At 47.0% G+C, this 12,169-nt stretch overlaps 1 protein-coding gene across 1 annotated transcript in view; it reads right to left on the bottom strand.

Annotated features, from left to right (window-relative positions):
• Nucleotides 1-6,773, bottom strand: part of ABCG1 (ATP binding cassette subfamily G member 1) — a gene marked incomplete at its 3' end in the record, with an annotated part of 54,367 nt that extends 47,594 nt beyond the window's left edge. The window contains exons 1-2 of the mRNA XM_082015535.1: nt 6,624-6,773; nt 3,358-3,601 (exon numbers count right to left, since the gene is read on the bottom strand). Of these exons, the coding sequence (XP_081871661.1) occupies nt 3,358-3,601; nt 6,624-6,665 (286 nt within the window). The 5' untranslated portion in view covers nt 6,666-6,773. The remainder of the gene's footprint in view (nt 1-3,357; nt 3,602-6,623) is intronic.
• Nucleotides 6,774-12,169: the final 5,396 nt, after the last annotated feature.

Here is a 12,169-nt window from a genome sequence, read left to right as displayed (position 1 = left end):
GATACATCTCCCATTTCATTATTTTTTTTCAGCTTGTGCATACAAGTTCACTGGGGTTTTTTTGTGTTTACTACACTGGACTTTGTATCTTCAGGAACGTGTTTTCTGTTACTATTCTCATTAAAAGGTGATTTTAAAAATTTTACATCGTGGCAATGACAGATCCCTTTAGCACAGGGAACCCACAAGGAGCGTAGAGCTAAAACATCCACCGGTGTTTCAATGCACAGTATTGCCCTTTTGTTGAGCAGAGACAGATTAAAACCCATTGTGAAGTCCTAGTTTCCCACTGGAGGAGAAACCAGTAAGAAGCATTCAGAATGGCTTTATGTGTAATGTATTCTTCTACAAGCCCACGAGTTTTAAATAGAGATATTCCAAACTGCACGCAAAAAATTCAATTGCCACTAGAACAATTCAAGGAATCTGACAATTTGGTCCTTACCTTCATTTGAGACATTTACACAATTCAGTTCTCTATTTCTCTAATGGAAACTTTTTTCTATAAAACCAATGCATTGGGTCAGTCCCTGGAGTAGGGAACGTGGCTGGGAGGAAAGTTTTTTTATAGAAGGTTTCTATAATCTGCCTAGCAATTCACTGCATCATAGAAGTGTTGCTTGTAAGGGACCTTTGGGGGTCGCCCAGTCCAGCCTTCTGCTCAAAGCAAGACGATCACAAACACAAGATCAGGTCAGCTGTGGCTCTAAGCCAGCCAATTTTCTCCACCCCCCGGCATGGAGAAAGCATACTGTCTCTGCACCAACCTCCTACTGAACAGGTATTTCCTACCGTCCACCACAAGCCACCCAAACTGCAGTATGTGGCCATTGGCTCCTGTATATCAGCTGGCACTACTGACAGGAGTTTGGCTCCAGTGTCTTCGTAACTTCCCTCCAGGTAGTTGTACACCAGAATAAGATTATCCCCAGCTTCCCATTCACTAGACCAAACAAGCCCAGCTTCCTCAGCCTCTCTTCATAGGACCCAGGCCAATTTTTCACCCCCGTGACAGAACTTTTCCAGCTTCCCAATATCTCTGTTGATGCGGAGGGCCCAAAACTGCACACATTTTTCCAGTTGTGCTCTCACCGACGTTGAGATGTATAAGAACTTGCCTCCACCTGGCCAGGTCCTCCCAAGGTAGCTTATTATGCGATTTACCTTACTTGCAGTGAGAGTACACTTTGGCTCACATTCAGCTTGGCATTGACTGTAAACCCCCCAAGATTTTTTTAGATCCTTGGCTAGCAGAAGAGTGCCAAGACCTGCTGGCAGACAGCATGCCTCACAGCCACTCAGAGGCTGTCCTTAGCGGTCTGAGGAAAGACATATGGTGCAAGACCAGGTGAAGAGGAGAGAATATCAACTCCTGCTCACAGCCAGCCAGAAAAGTTTAATCTCCTCTTTCAAATCTAAGTGTAGTGACAGTCATAGCCAGCCGTGCCCTAGAGCTAAATACTGCAACTGGTCCTCTGCAGCAGCAGGACATTTTGTTTAAGCCAAGTCACTCAGACATGTCAGCAAATGTGGACAGAGGCTTTTGGTGTAGAACCCCTCAATCGTTTTTGGCCAATAAGAAAGAGGTCCAGTTAAAAATCTCAAGTTTTTAAATCTTAGATGAGACGCTTTGGCATGGTTCTGCTTCTTAAGGGAAAAAAACCCCCTCATGTCTGAGTTTTCTCTGATAACATAAAAATTTTGCATGTACGAAGTTGCTGCCAAACCAAATTGTTCTCCTATGGACAGTATGGCTACATGCAATTTTAATAAAGATTTAAAAGAAGGCAGGTGTGCACATACAGTTTTGATGTTGAAAAACCCATTAAAGCCTCAAGTTTGCACATCCTTCAACAAATGAGTAACTGTATGCACAGGCTGTCCACATACAGTAGCACTTCCATGGAACATAGATTCAGTGTTTTTCATACCACACATTTTTAGACTATTAAAGCCCTGGTGTTGTGATGACACAATTTCCAGACAGCAGCAATGTACTTTGTGAAACAATTTCAAGTGGAACCTTTAAGCCAGTGGATTTACAGATTCAGAGCAAGTGCAGGTATCAAGTATGGCTCAGGTGAGCGGTGCATTGGCAGGGGCTTATCTCTTAAAAAGAACTAAAGCACACAACCATACCAATTTACGTGACTAAGAGAGAATACCTCGAGGAAAAGAAATTATGTCATTTAGTACAAAAAATTCTCATGAAGATTTCAATATTTTCTCTTGGGCTTACTTCCTTTTGCTAGCAGGAATTTACTGCACGACCTCGTTTTCCTTTCAGAGATGACACACACACAAAAACCAAAAACTCTCTAGGAAACACGTGACTACACAAAGCAGATGAAGGTATAAAAAGAACAAATGCAAACCAGATGAATCAGGACAGAGCCACCTTACACCCCCCTTTCAGACTGGAATAGACCAAAAGCATATGAAGAAGAGAGCTGAATATGCCCTCCTTACTTCCATCAGTAAATCAGCACCAGAAGAATTGTCTCAGAGCCAGCTATAAGGGAAACTGGATTGTGTGAGGAAAGCAGTAACGCTCCACTTCCTTGAGACGCATTCAGTATCTGTATCATTTTGGTGTGTCCTGTGTTGTAGGCTGTGAACTCTTTGCTGTGTATTATTAGCAAAGTAGCTAGCAAGAGCATCCTGGTCCTTGACTAAACCTCAGGATTCAGTCCTAGAAATAGCCAGTGATTTCATCAGTTAAAAGAAACAGTAAGCTTAGAGAGTCCCATCGTAGAACACCAAGAGACATGGATGGGCTCACTCCCATAGCTCACAGCATTTATTTCCAAATACAGCGTTTTAAGAGAATAATTTTTATCCTGGTTTCAAATGCCCCTGAAATTGAGATGCTTGCTGTTATGAAAGAGTACTGAAAAAATAACCATTTCACAGAACAGCCAATCACAAAAGTAGCAAAAGCATCCTCTTTCCTCCCACCTCCATCTTTAAACTACTGCATGCTCTATCCACCCTCAACAATAAATTGTAGACATGCAAGATCACAGGACACGTATCTGGCAGCACCGCAATACTATATTTACTTCAGATATTTTAGAATTGGGAGGCAAAAATGAGCAGTTGTATGAACTACCGCACATACAGTTTCTTGGAGTGCAAGGGGCTGTTACAGCCCACTGCATCAGGCTCTAGGAAAGCTCCCCAGTGCTGGCTGGGGGGCCCTGAGTATATCAAGAAGCCAAGCAAAAATCAACTGTGAAAACACGCTCCCTTTACTCGCCTTGCTTCGCCATCCACAACAGACTCATTACACCTATCATGATCACCCACATGGGCAATACTGTTTGTATGCTAGCCAAAACATTGCTTTTTCCTCACCTTTCTTCCTCCACCATGGCCCTTCTTGGACAGAGTATGACAGTTCTTTAAACTCAATATTCACAGCTGGTCTGCGGGGTAGGTAGGAGAAACGATGAGCTTCTGTCAGAGTATTGTCCACCTTTTTTAAATGTCCGTTCATCAGTCGAACATCTTGGTTATCTGTGCCATTTGAAACCACTTCATCCACTGAAACACACACTGACTTTGGCTCGGCCATGGTACAAGCAGAATTGCTGCCGTTCTAGAGGGAAAAAGTTGGAGAAAGGACAAAGTTCACAGACTTTTGTTTAGGAACACATTTCAAAACTTTCTGCACTAGAAGAATTATTTTAAACAACACCAGAATCCAGCACAGTAATGCCCTCAAAGGTGAAAAAGAATAAACCAATCTTTTGTTTGTTCTGCCAGTGTCTTGACAGAAGAGGTAAAAGAGCTCTTGCACTTGCAGCACACAAAGGGCAGTCCCTTTAGCACCAGTTTCCCCTCAAGGGGTATATACACAGCACATTATTATCTTCAGTAGAGAGTAGCTCTTGCACCAGATTAATACAACATTTATAAGTTCAGTCCTCATTGTATTTGTTTTCTCATGCACTCAAAGGATTTGGTTCTAGTTACTCTGATTCTGGCTTGTATTGGGACAGAGCTGAAGGGGGAAGGGAGCTAGCTGAACTATTATTTGTGCGGACACGTCAAAAGACAACCACTCAGAAAAAGAGCTCTTATTCCTTTGGATCAGAATATACTTCTGTAAATGTGAAATTGCACAAGTTGTATTTCTGCAAATTTTGAAATGTACTATTTCGTGCCTTAGTTGCTCCTGTACTGATGATTCTGGAGACTTTGCAACCTGGAACAGTACAACTTTTTTCCTAGAGCCCTGTTAGGAAAGCACAGCGGTTTCCACCCAAAATCCCTGCACGCTTTCCTTGCTTGACAGTGATCCCTAATGGCAGTCTTATCAGCTATGTAAACATATTAAACCCTGCTCCAGTACTTGCACTGTTGACACTGCTTTATGGTCAATGCTTTATGCTTACAGCCATACCTCTCACTACGCTTTGCTCAGTGTAGCACTCAGTGCAATTCCACTTGGCATTTTTTGGACTGAATCTCTTTCCTCTCTTCTCCTGACCATGACAATGGCCTGCCACCTGCCTTTCTCTTTTTTATTGTGCAAAATCTAAACTTTTTCCATTCCTTTTACCTGCATGGGCACCTTGCACCAGTATCAACAGGATGAGTACAAAGCCAGCAGTAAAACAATGATGAATTCTCTTCAGCTAAACAGAATTTTGAACAGTTCAGAGATTGTTTTTTTGTCATCTGTTGTTTGGAGTATATCATAAGCAGGGCTCAACATATGCACAGCTGTCTATTAGAAAGTTCAGTATTTTTAATGCAGTGTTTTTAATGTATTGGAAAAGACTTCTGCAGCTGGCTTATATGCTAGGCTTTTCATGCTGTCACATCTGCCCTACAACCTACATGTCCCCAAAGGCATCTCTTGGAAAGCGTATGTCCTGCACTACTTTTCAATGCATCACTGTTGATCACACTCAAATAAAGAGCTGTAGGTCATGCTGCCGTCTCCCGCTACTTGTCCTCCAATGCAACTAAGAAGTCACATTGCCTCCTTTCCACTGCACCATTTTCACCCTCTCCATCCTGGTTAGTGGTCTTCCCATTTATGTTGTAAAAGCAGTGCTGTTCAGATCAGTCACTCATCATGAATACTGACAAAAAACATTTAAAAAAAAACAGTCCTACATAACGACTATATAGCTAGTGTCCTCAGGTTCTTCAAGCGCAAACCCCAAGTTCTGGATGTCAAAATCAGCTCTGCTTACCACATTTTCTCAAGAAAGCAATTTTAATCATGCTCTCAACTTACTTAGAGGTCAGGTGTCCAGTAACACTCCCAATTTCTTAAACAGTTGACTGTTATGGCATGTAATTTGAACAGAACAAGAGTAATGTGAAACATCTTAGAACTGAACAATTAAAAGTAGGGGAACTTCCCTCTTCCCTTATAAAATAAAAGGACGTGAGTTAACAATATTCTTTCCCGAAGGTTTTCAAGGCTTACTTTGGCACTCATAAGCTGTTTGGTTCAGAGGAACCACTAAGCACTGTCATACGTCAGAGGGAACACCCAAAAACCCATACTCGGGGAGCAGGTCACCTTGAGTATTCAGGGGATGGTCAGAGCTTCCCCAGTTTAGATCAATTCAAAAAGAAACATCCTTCGGACAAGGTCCTTGTCTCTGCCTACTCCATCACCTGTGAGTACGGACACAGAAACTTTTCTTCCTGGGACAGTAAACAAACCGTTTCCTTCACCCAGCGGACTGGGAAACCTGTTTTCAGCGGACGGCGACAGCGTCCTGCCGGTCCCCGGCCACAGGCCTGCCTCCCCCCGGGGCCGCCTGGGGTAAGCCGAAATGGCTCCCAGCCGCGGCAACACCTGCGCTCGCCAAGCAGCGGGCGACTCCCCGTGGCTACTACAGCCACAGCTTTACCCCAGCCCCTGCGCCTTTGCTCCTGAAACACACCTGAGCTCCCCTGCTACATCCTCTGACGCCAACCAGCCGTTCCCTTCTCCGCTGACAGGCCGTGCACGTCCGACTCCCGTCCGGTTCAACGCCCCCGACACGAAGAGTGTTATGTTCGCACAGACCGCGCTCACGTCCCACTTGGTTTCACGCCGTTTTATTATTTCCCATATAGCTTTACGTCGCCCGTATGGAGCTGGACCGCTTGCCGGCGCCCACCGGGCAGGGCAGCAAAGGCCCGCCCGTTCGGAGCGGCAGGACAGCCCCACAGCCTCTACCTGCTCCCCCCACAGCCGCGTCCCGCTCAACTGCCGCTCGCCCCGGGTGTTACGCAAAGGTTACGGTCCCTCCGCAAATCCGTTTGGAAAACGAGCGGGGCGCAGCGGTGCAGAGAGCATGCTCGGAGCAGCCGCTAATCCCCCGGCCTTAACTACACCCAGAGGTAACCAGCGGTCAAGCCCCGCCATGGGCCGCCGGCGTCTCAGACACCCCGCCCGCCGGTGTGGGGCTGCCCCGCACGCCGCACCTGGCACCCCGCAGCCCCGGACCCACCGACCGGCCCCGGTTTTCCCTCAGGGAGAGCGGGAAGGTGCCCCGCGGAGCCCTGGCTTCGTCTCTTCCCCAGCCCCAGCCCCGTACCTCGCCCGCCCCGGCCGCGCAGCCCCCTCTCGCCGCGGCCTCGCGGAGGGAGGGCAGGACGCGCCTTACCAAAGCGGTGCCCAGGGAGAAAGCCGCCATCAGACATGCCATGTGCCCCCGCTGCCCGCCCGGCTGCTAACGGCAGCTCCCGCTCCGCCGGCGCCGCGCGGCGCCCTCGAGTGCCGCCTCTCCGCCCAGACTGGCTGGGGGAGGCAGGCGGGCAGGGAGGGAGCGGCCTCCGCCGCGCTGGGGCCGCCCCCGCCCCGGCCCGTCGCGGCACCACGGCTCCCGCCCGCCCCCGCGGCCCCCGCCGCGGAGCTCGGGCCAGCAGGCGGGGCGGTGCCGGGGGGTAGGGGCGCCCCAAGGCCGGCGGCGGGGGGGCCGTGGGCAGCAGCGCGTCCCGCCAGTGGCCGTGTCTTTCCCACTGCCGAGACGGGCGGCAGACCCTTCCACGGGGGACTGGAGCCGAAGACCGCTCCCCGGGACCCCTGTGAGGAGGGCTGCCGAGCACTGCCAGCCCACTCGTAACGGGCACAGCTCGTGGCATGAGCTCCCGCAGGGGACGCGGGACAGCGTTCCCTGAGGAAAACCAGGAATCGAAGCACCATTTAATTGCGCCTTGTGCCAACCCGCCCGTGTGAGGAGACGACAGCTCTTCTGGCTCTGGGACTCGCACGCCATTGATCTCTGAGCTGAGCAAGCCGTTGCGGTTCAGAAATGAGGGGAAAGGAAGGTTGTCGCTGAGTTTCCATCTTTGTTCATTTTTTCCTCAAATCAAAGACCTGCATTTCAGCAAGGTCCTGCAGAGACGGGGCCTGAACCACATCCTTGCCCATGAAGTGCAATGGGTGTTGTTCACGTGCTGTTAGGGTTGTGTTGGCACTGCTGACTTGAATGTAGACCCGTGACTAGGTTTTGAGTTAGGTTCATTAGCCATGCTACCTGGCAGAAAGCTCTGCCCAACCAGTTCACCAAGAAGCCAGATACTGTAAGACCCACCAACCATCTCAAGTGCCTGTGGAGTTACATACCTGCTGGGCCTCTATTTGGCATGTGCTGAGGCTCCTCCTCTATTCCTCTGGAAGCAGCAGCAAGAGAGGATAAATTATAGCAGGGGTCTGAGAATTGGATTCAAAGCATCTACCAAGCATTGTATACACGAGTTCATAATCTGTGAAGAATCTCCTAACCAGGGAGGTTGCCATAACGCTTGGTGCTCACATAGCATGTGCAAACAAGGAGGTAATCTTCACAAAGCCCTGGGAAGGTGGGTAAGTTTTTATCCTCGCTGAGCTATGGAGGGGTGCTTACCGCAGGCAGCACAGCACTGCAGGGAAGGAACTGCTGCACAGAACATCTGCGCTGGGTCAGGCAGGGGCCTGTCTCCTGCAGTACCCTCCCTCCTGACGGTGGCCAGGAGATGGATGCTTAGAGAAGAGCACAGGGCTGGCTTGTACCGGATGTCTCCCTGATACTCTCCCAGCCTACAGGTGTTTTTGGCTTAAGGACTTCTTGACATAGTTGTTGCTCCTCAATGTGCTAATAACCCTCAGTAGGTATCTCTTCCATGAGAGAAGACTCCACCTTGGAAACATAGGAACTTTTACCATCCACTACATATTATTGCCAAGGAATAGTGTGGAGACTTACTGAGCTTGACCTTGGATTCTGTCTGTAGATGCTGCAGGAAGTTGTTTGCTTGTAACTCACATACTGAGGAAGAAATGCCCACCTGCTGTGGAATACCAGACCAAACATGGATGGGTCCGTCCAGAAGGCCTCAGTGAAGGCTTGAACTGTGTTTGAGAAGAAATTTGAAATAGTTAACTCCTAATACTAGAAATAAAAGATAAATTATGAAGCATTCTTCCAGTGAGAGTCCAGGGTTTTAATTAACTTGATTTGGAGCATGTGTCTATAGCACCTAAAATTTATTCAAGCTTGTTGCCTTTATTTTCCCTTAGAAATATTGAGAAGGCTGCATTATCTCCCTACAGGACCTGAAAAGAGCTGTGAGATACTGCTGTATATGTTTAAGGCATTTACAGGGTAAAACAAACTGCTTAAAGACATCATGTATTTTAAGGATGAGGTGGAACAAGATACAGAGAGAGCGAGAGATACCCTGATATAAATGAATGTGTGATACAGACCCAGCACGATGCTTACTGTCCTCCGTTTTAACTTCTTAAAGGCTCAGGAAGAAGCAAGGAAAACAACATATAGGCTGTAACGAAACATAAATGTATAGTACAAACTGCTGCACAAACTAAAGTTTTAGCTCCGTCTGTAATCAGCTTACAGTACTAAGGGCTGAACTTGTGCCTTTCATGAACCAGTCCTTCGCAGGAAGGCACGTGCTGCCTGTTGGCAGGCCGGCAGCGCGCAAGGAGTATTGCACCGAGTTTGTGCAAAATTATATGCCCCTGATCAGTGAAGTGATGGCTTCTCTATTAATATTATGGCTGAGGTAGGGGGGGCTCAGCCACATGTTTGCCATAGTGCTTTTAACGGTGTACGTGAAAACTACCCTTCGCTGTATGAAGCAGCACAAGAGGCACGGACTTTAGGCATGGTACGAAGACAAGTGATGGCTCAACCCTGCAGCCTCAAGCACTGCTTCTGTCGCCTTCCACGAGAGTTTTTCCTGAGCAAGAGTACATGGGCAGATACTGAGGACTTTTTTTTTTATGGTGGCCACAGTGTCAGTGTCTAAGGGACCTTCTTGTAAAACACCGAGACATAAAACAGGTTTCTCAGAAACCAAGTTCTATTTGGTATCTATTTTGATACCACACAGGAAAAAAATGATTACATAAGATGAAGCATGCTAAAAATAGCAGCCTCCTGCATTCCTACATTCCCTCATTAACTCTTCCATTAACTTTACAGGTGATCCCCTGGTCCCTGCAGACAAAAAGATCAAGAACACAACTCGGGGGGGGGGGGGGGGGGGAGAGAAGAAAGAGAGAGATGTAAAACTGTGTTAAAAAAAAATCCAGGACAAAAAAAAGGGAAGCTACAAATGAAGGTGAGGACAAACAGGCAGGGACAAAACTCTGACTCCTAAAATAGATGAGGAAATAGTAGTAGCTTCCAGGCTTTACAGCAGCGTAAGCATTACAGACAGTAGATGGGTGCAGCCCACAGGAAAGAAAAAGGACATCACAAGCAGAAATGCACTGGGAAGGGCAAGGCAAAGTGGAAACACACCGACGGCAGGAGAGGGCAGATTTACAGCACAGCCACAGGAGGCATTTTGGCGCAGTACTGGTAGCTCTGGTGTCTCTGTACAGGAAGTATTTTCTGTACAGAAGTGGTATAGCCTGGGGAAATGCAGAGGCCAGCATGGACTTAACTGCTGAGGTACAATGGGTAGGAAAAGTTCAACTGAGAAGTGTGGAAGAGGCAGATGAGAAAAAGGAAGTCTTAACTATATAAAAGGCAAAATATTTTAGGTAGAGTTTTCATTAAAAAAATACCTCAGCTTTAACTATGTGCAACTTGCTGTTAATTTCAGCTGGTGTGGGCAGAGTTTAAGGAATTGTCTGGAAAAGATTTAAGGACCTTTTGAGAAGAATGTCTTTTTTTTTAAAATTTTTATCAAATAAAAACATTTGGGGGTTTGTTTCAGAATTGTGTTTCTGAATCTACCTAAAAAGTCAAAGGAGCTGAGAGCACAAAGAGACATATCCCACTGTGAAATGCTCATGCAATTATTGACCTAAATAAAAACCCAGAAACAACAGTTTATCCTAGACAGACTGTCACTTTGCCATTTGAAAATATAACCTGTTTTGGATGGTTTCTGAAATACGTTTTCTCTCTTCTTATGCCTTACCCCAATTATTTCCGTAGCTGTAGTGAAATGAGAGTAGATTTGAATAGCCTAAAGATGAAGTTGAGAAAAAACTTAGGATCTGATCCTGAGAAAGGCTGAGAGTTTCTGGCAGCTAGTAGTCATGAGTCTGCATTGTGCTTTAAAAAAAAGGGACAGAGGAAAGGAAAGCACAGTGGGGAAAAAAAATCAGTATGTTACTGGAAGAGAATTATTTCAGAGTCATAAAATCATAGAATTGTTTGAGTTGGAAGGGACCTTAAAGATCATCTAGTTCCAACCCCCCTGCCATGGGCTGGGACACCCTCTACTAGACCAGGTCACTCAAAGCCCCATCCAGCCTGGCCTTGAACACTTCCAGGGATGGGGCATGCACAGCTTCTCTGGGCAACCTGTTCCAGTGCCTCACCACCCTCATAGTGAAGAATTTCTTCCTTATATCTAATCTAAATCTATCCTCTTTCAGTTTAAAGCCATTACCCCGTGACCTATCACGGCATGCCCTTGTAAAAGTCCCTCTCCAGCTTCCTTGTAGGCCCCCGTTAGGTACTGCAAAGCTGTTGTAAGGTCTCCCCAGAGCCTTCTCTTCTCCAGGCTGAACAACCCCAACTCTCTCAGCCTGTTCTCATAGGAGAGGTACTGCAGACCTCTGATGATCTTCGTGGCCATCCTCTGGACCCACTTCAACAGGTCCATGTCCTTCTTCTGTTGGGGGCCCCAGAGCTGGACACAGGACTCCAGGTGGGGTCTCACCAGAGCGGAGAAGAGGGGCAGAATCCCCTCCCTCGACATGCTGGCCATGCTGCTTTGGATGCAGCCCAGGATACGGTTGGCCTTCCGGGCTGCGAGCGCACATAGCTGGGTCGTGTTGAGCTTCTCATCAACCAACACCCCCAAGTCCTTCACCTCAGGGCTGCTCTCAATGCATTCTCTGCCCAGCCTGTATTTGTGCTTGGGATTGGTCCATGTGCAGGACCTTGCACTTGACCTTGTTGAACTTCATGAGGTTCGCATGGGCCCACCTCTCAAGCCTGTCAAGGTCTCTCTGGATGGCATCCCTTCTCTCCAGCATGTTGACTGCAGCACACAGCTTGGTGTCGTCAACAAACTTGCTGAGGGTGCACTCAATCCATGTCACCGAGAAAGATGTTAAACGGTGCTGGTCCCAACACCATTGCCTGAGGAACACCACTTGTCACTGGTTTCCATTTGGACATTAAGCCATTGACTGCAACTCTTTGATTGTGACCGTCCATCCAATTCCTTATCCACTGAGTGGTCCATCTGTCAAATCCACGTCTCTCCAATTTAGAGACAAGGATGTTGTGCAGGACAGTGTCAAATGCTTTGCACAAGTCTAGGCAGGTGATATAATTTGCTCTTCCCTTATCCACCAACACTGTAACCCTGTTGTAGAAGGCTACCAAATTTGTCAGGCACAACGTGCCCGTAGTGAAGTCATATTGACTGTCACCAATCAATTTTAACTAAAGAGACATTATTCTCTGTTTAAGTTCCCGTGTATCAGTACTTGAAAGACATTAACATACATACTACTTTCAGGTAATAGATAAACAAACCACCAGTGACATAGCAAACTTTCCTTTAGTACTAGGAAGTTATTAGAAGCTTTGCACCCAGTCTCCCACTAAAAAGACTGTTCCAGTACTTTTTGGCAGTGGGCTGGAAATTTGAAGAAGCACCTTCCTAAAATATAATAAATTCTTGACTTAGATAATTTTTTTTTTCTCTCTTCCTGTTGTTCCCTTTCCCTATT

The sequence above is a fragment of the Phaethon aethereus genome (genome assembly GCF_964289735.1).
Source record: "Phaethon aethereus genome assembly, chromosome: 1".
NCBI classification, from domain to species: Eukaryota; Metazoa; Chordata; class Aves; order Phaethontiformes; family Phaethontidae; genus Phaethon; species Phaethon aethereus.
This window is presented reverse-complemented; position numbering and strand designations above follow the sequence as displayed.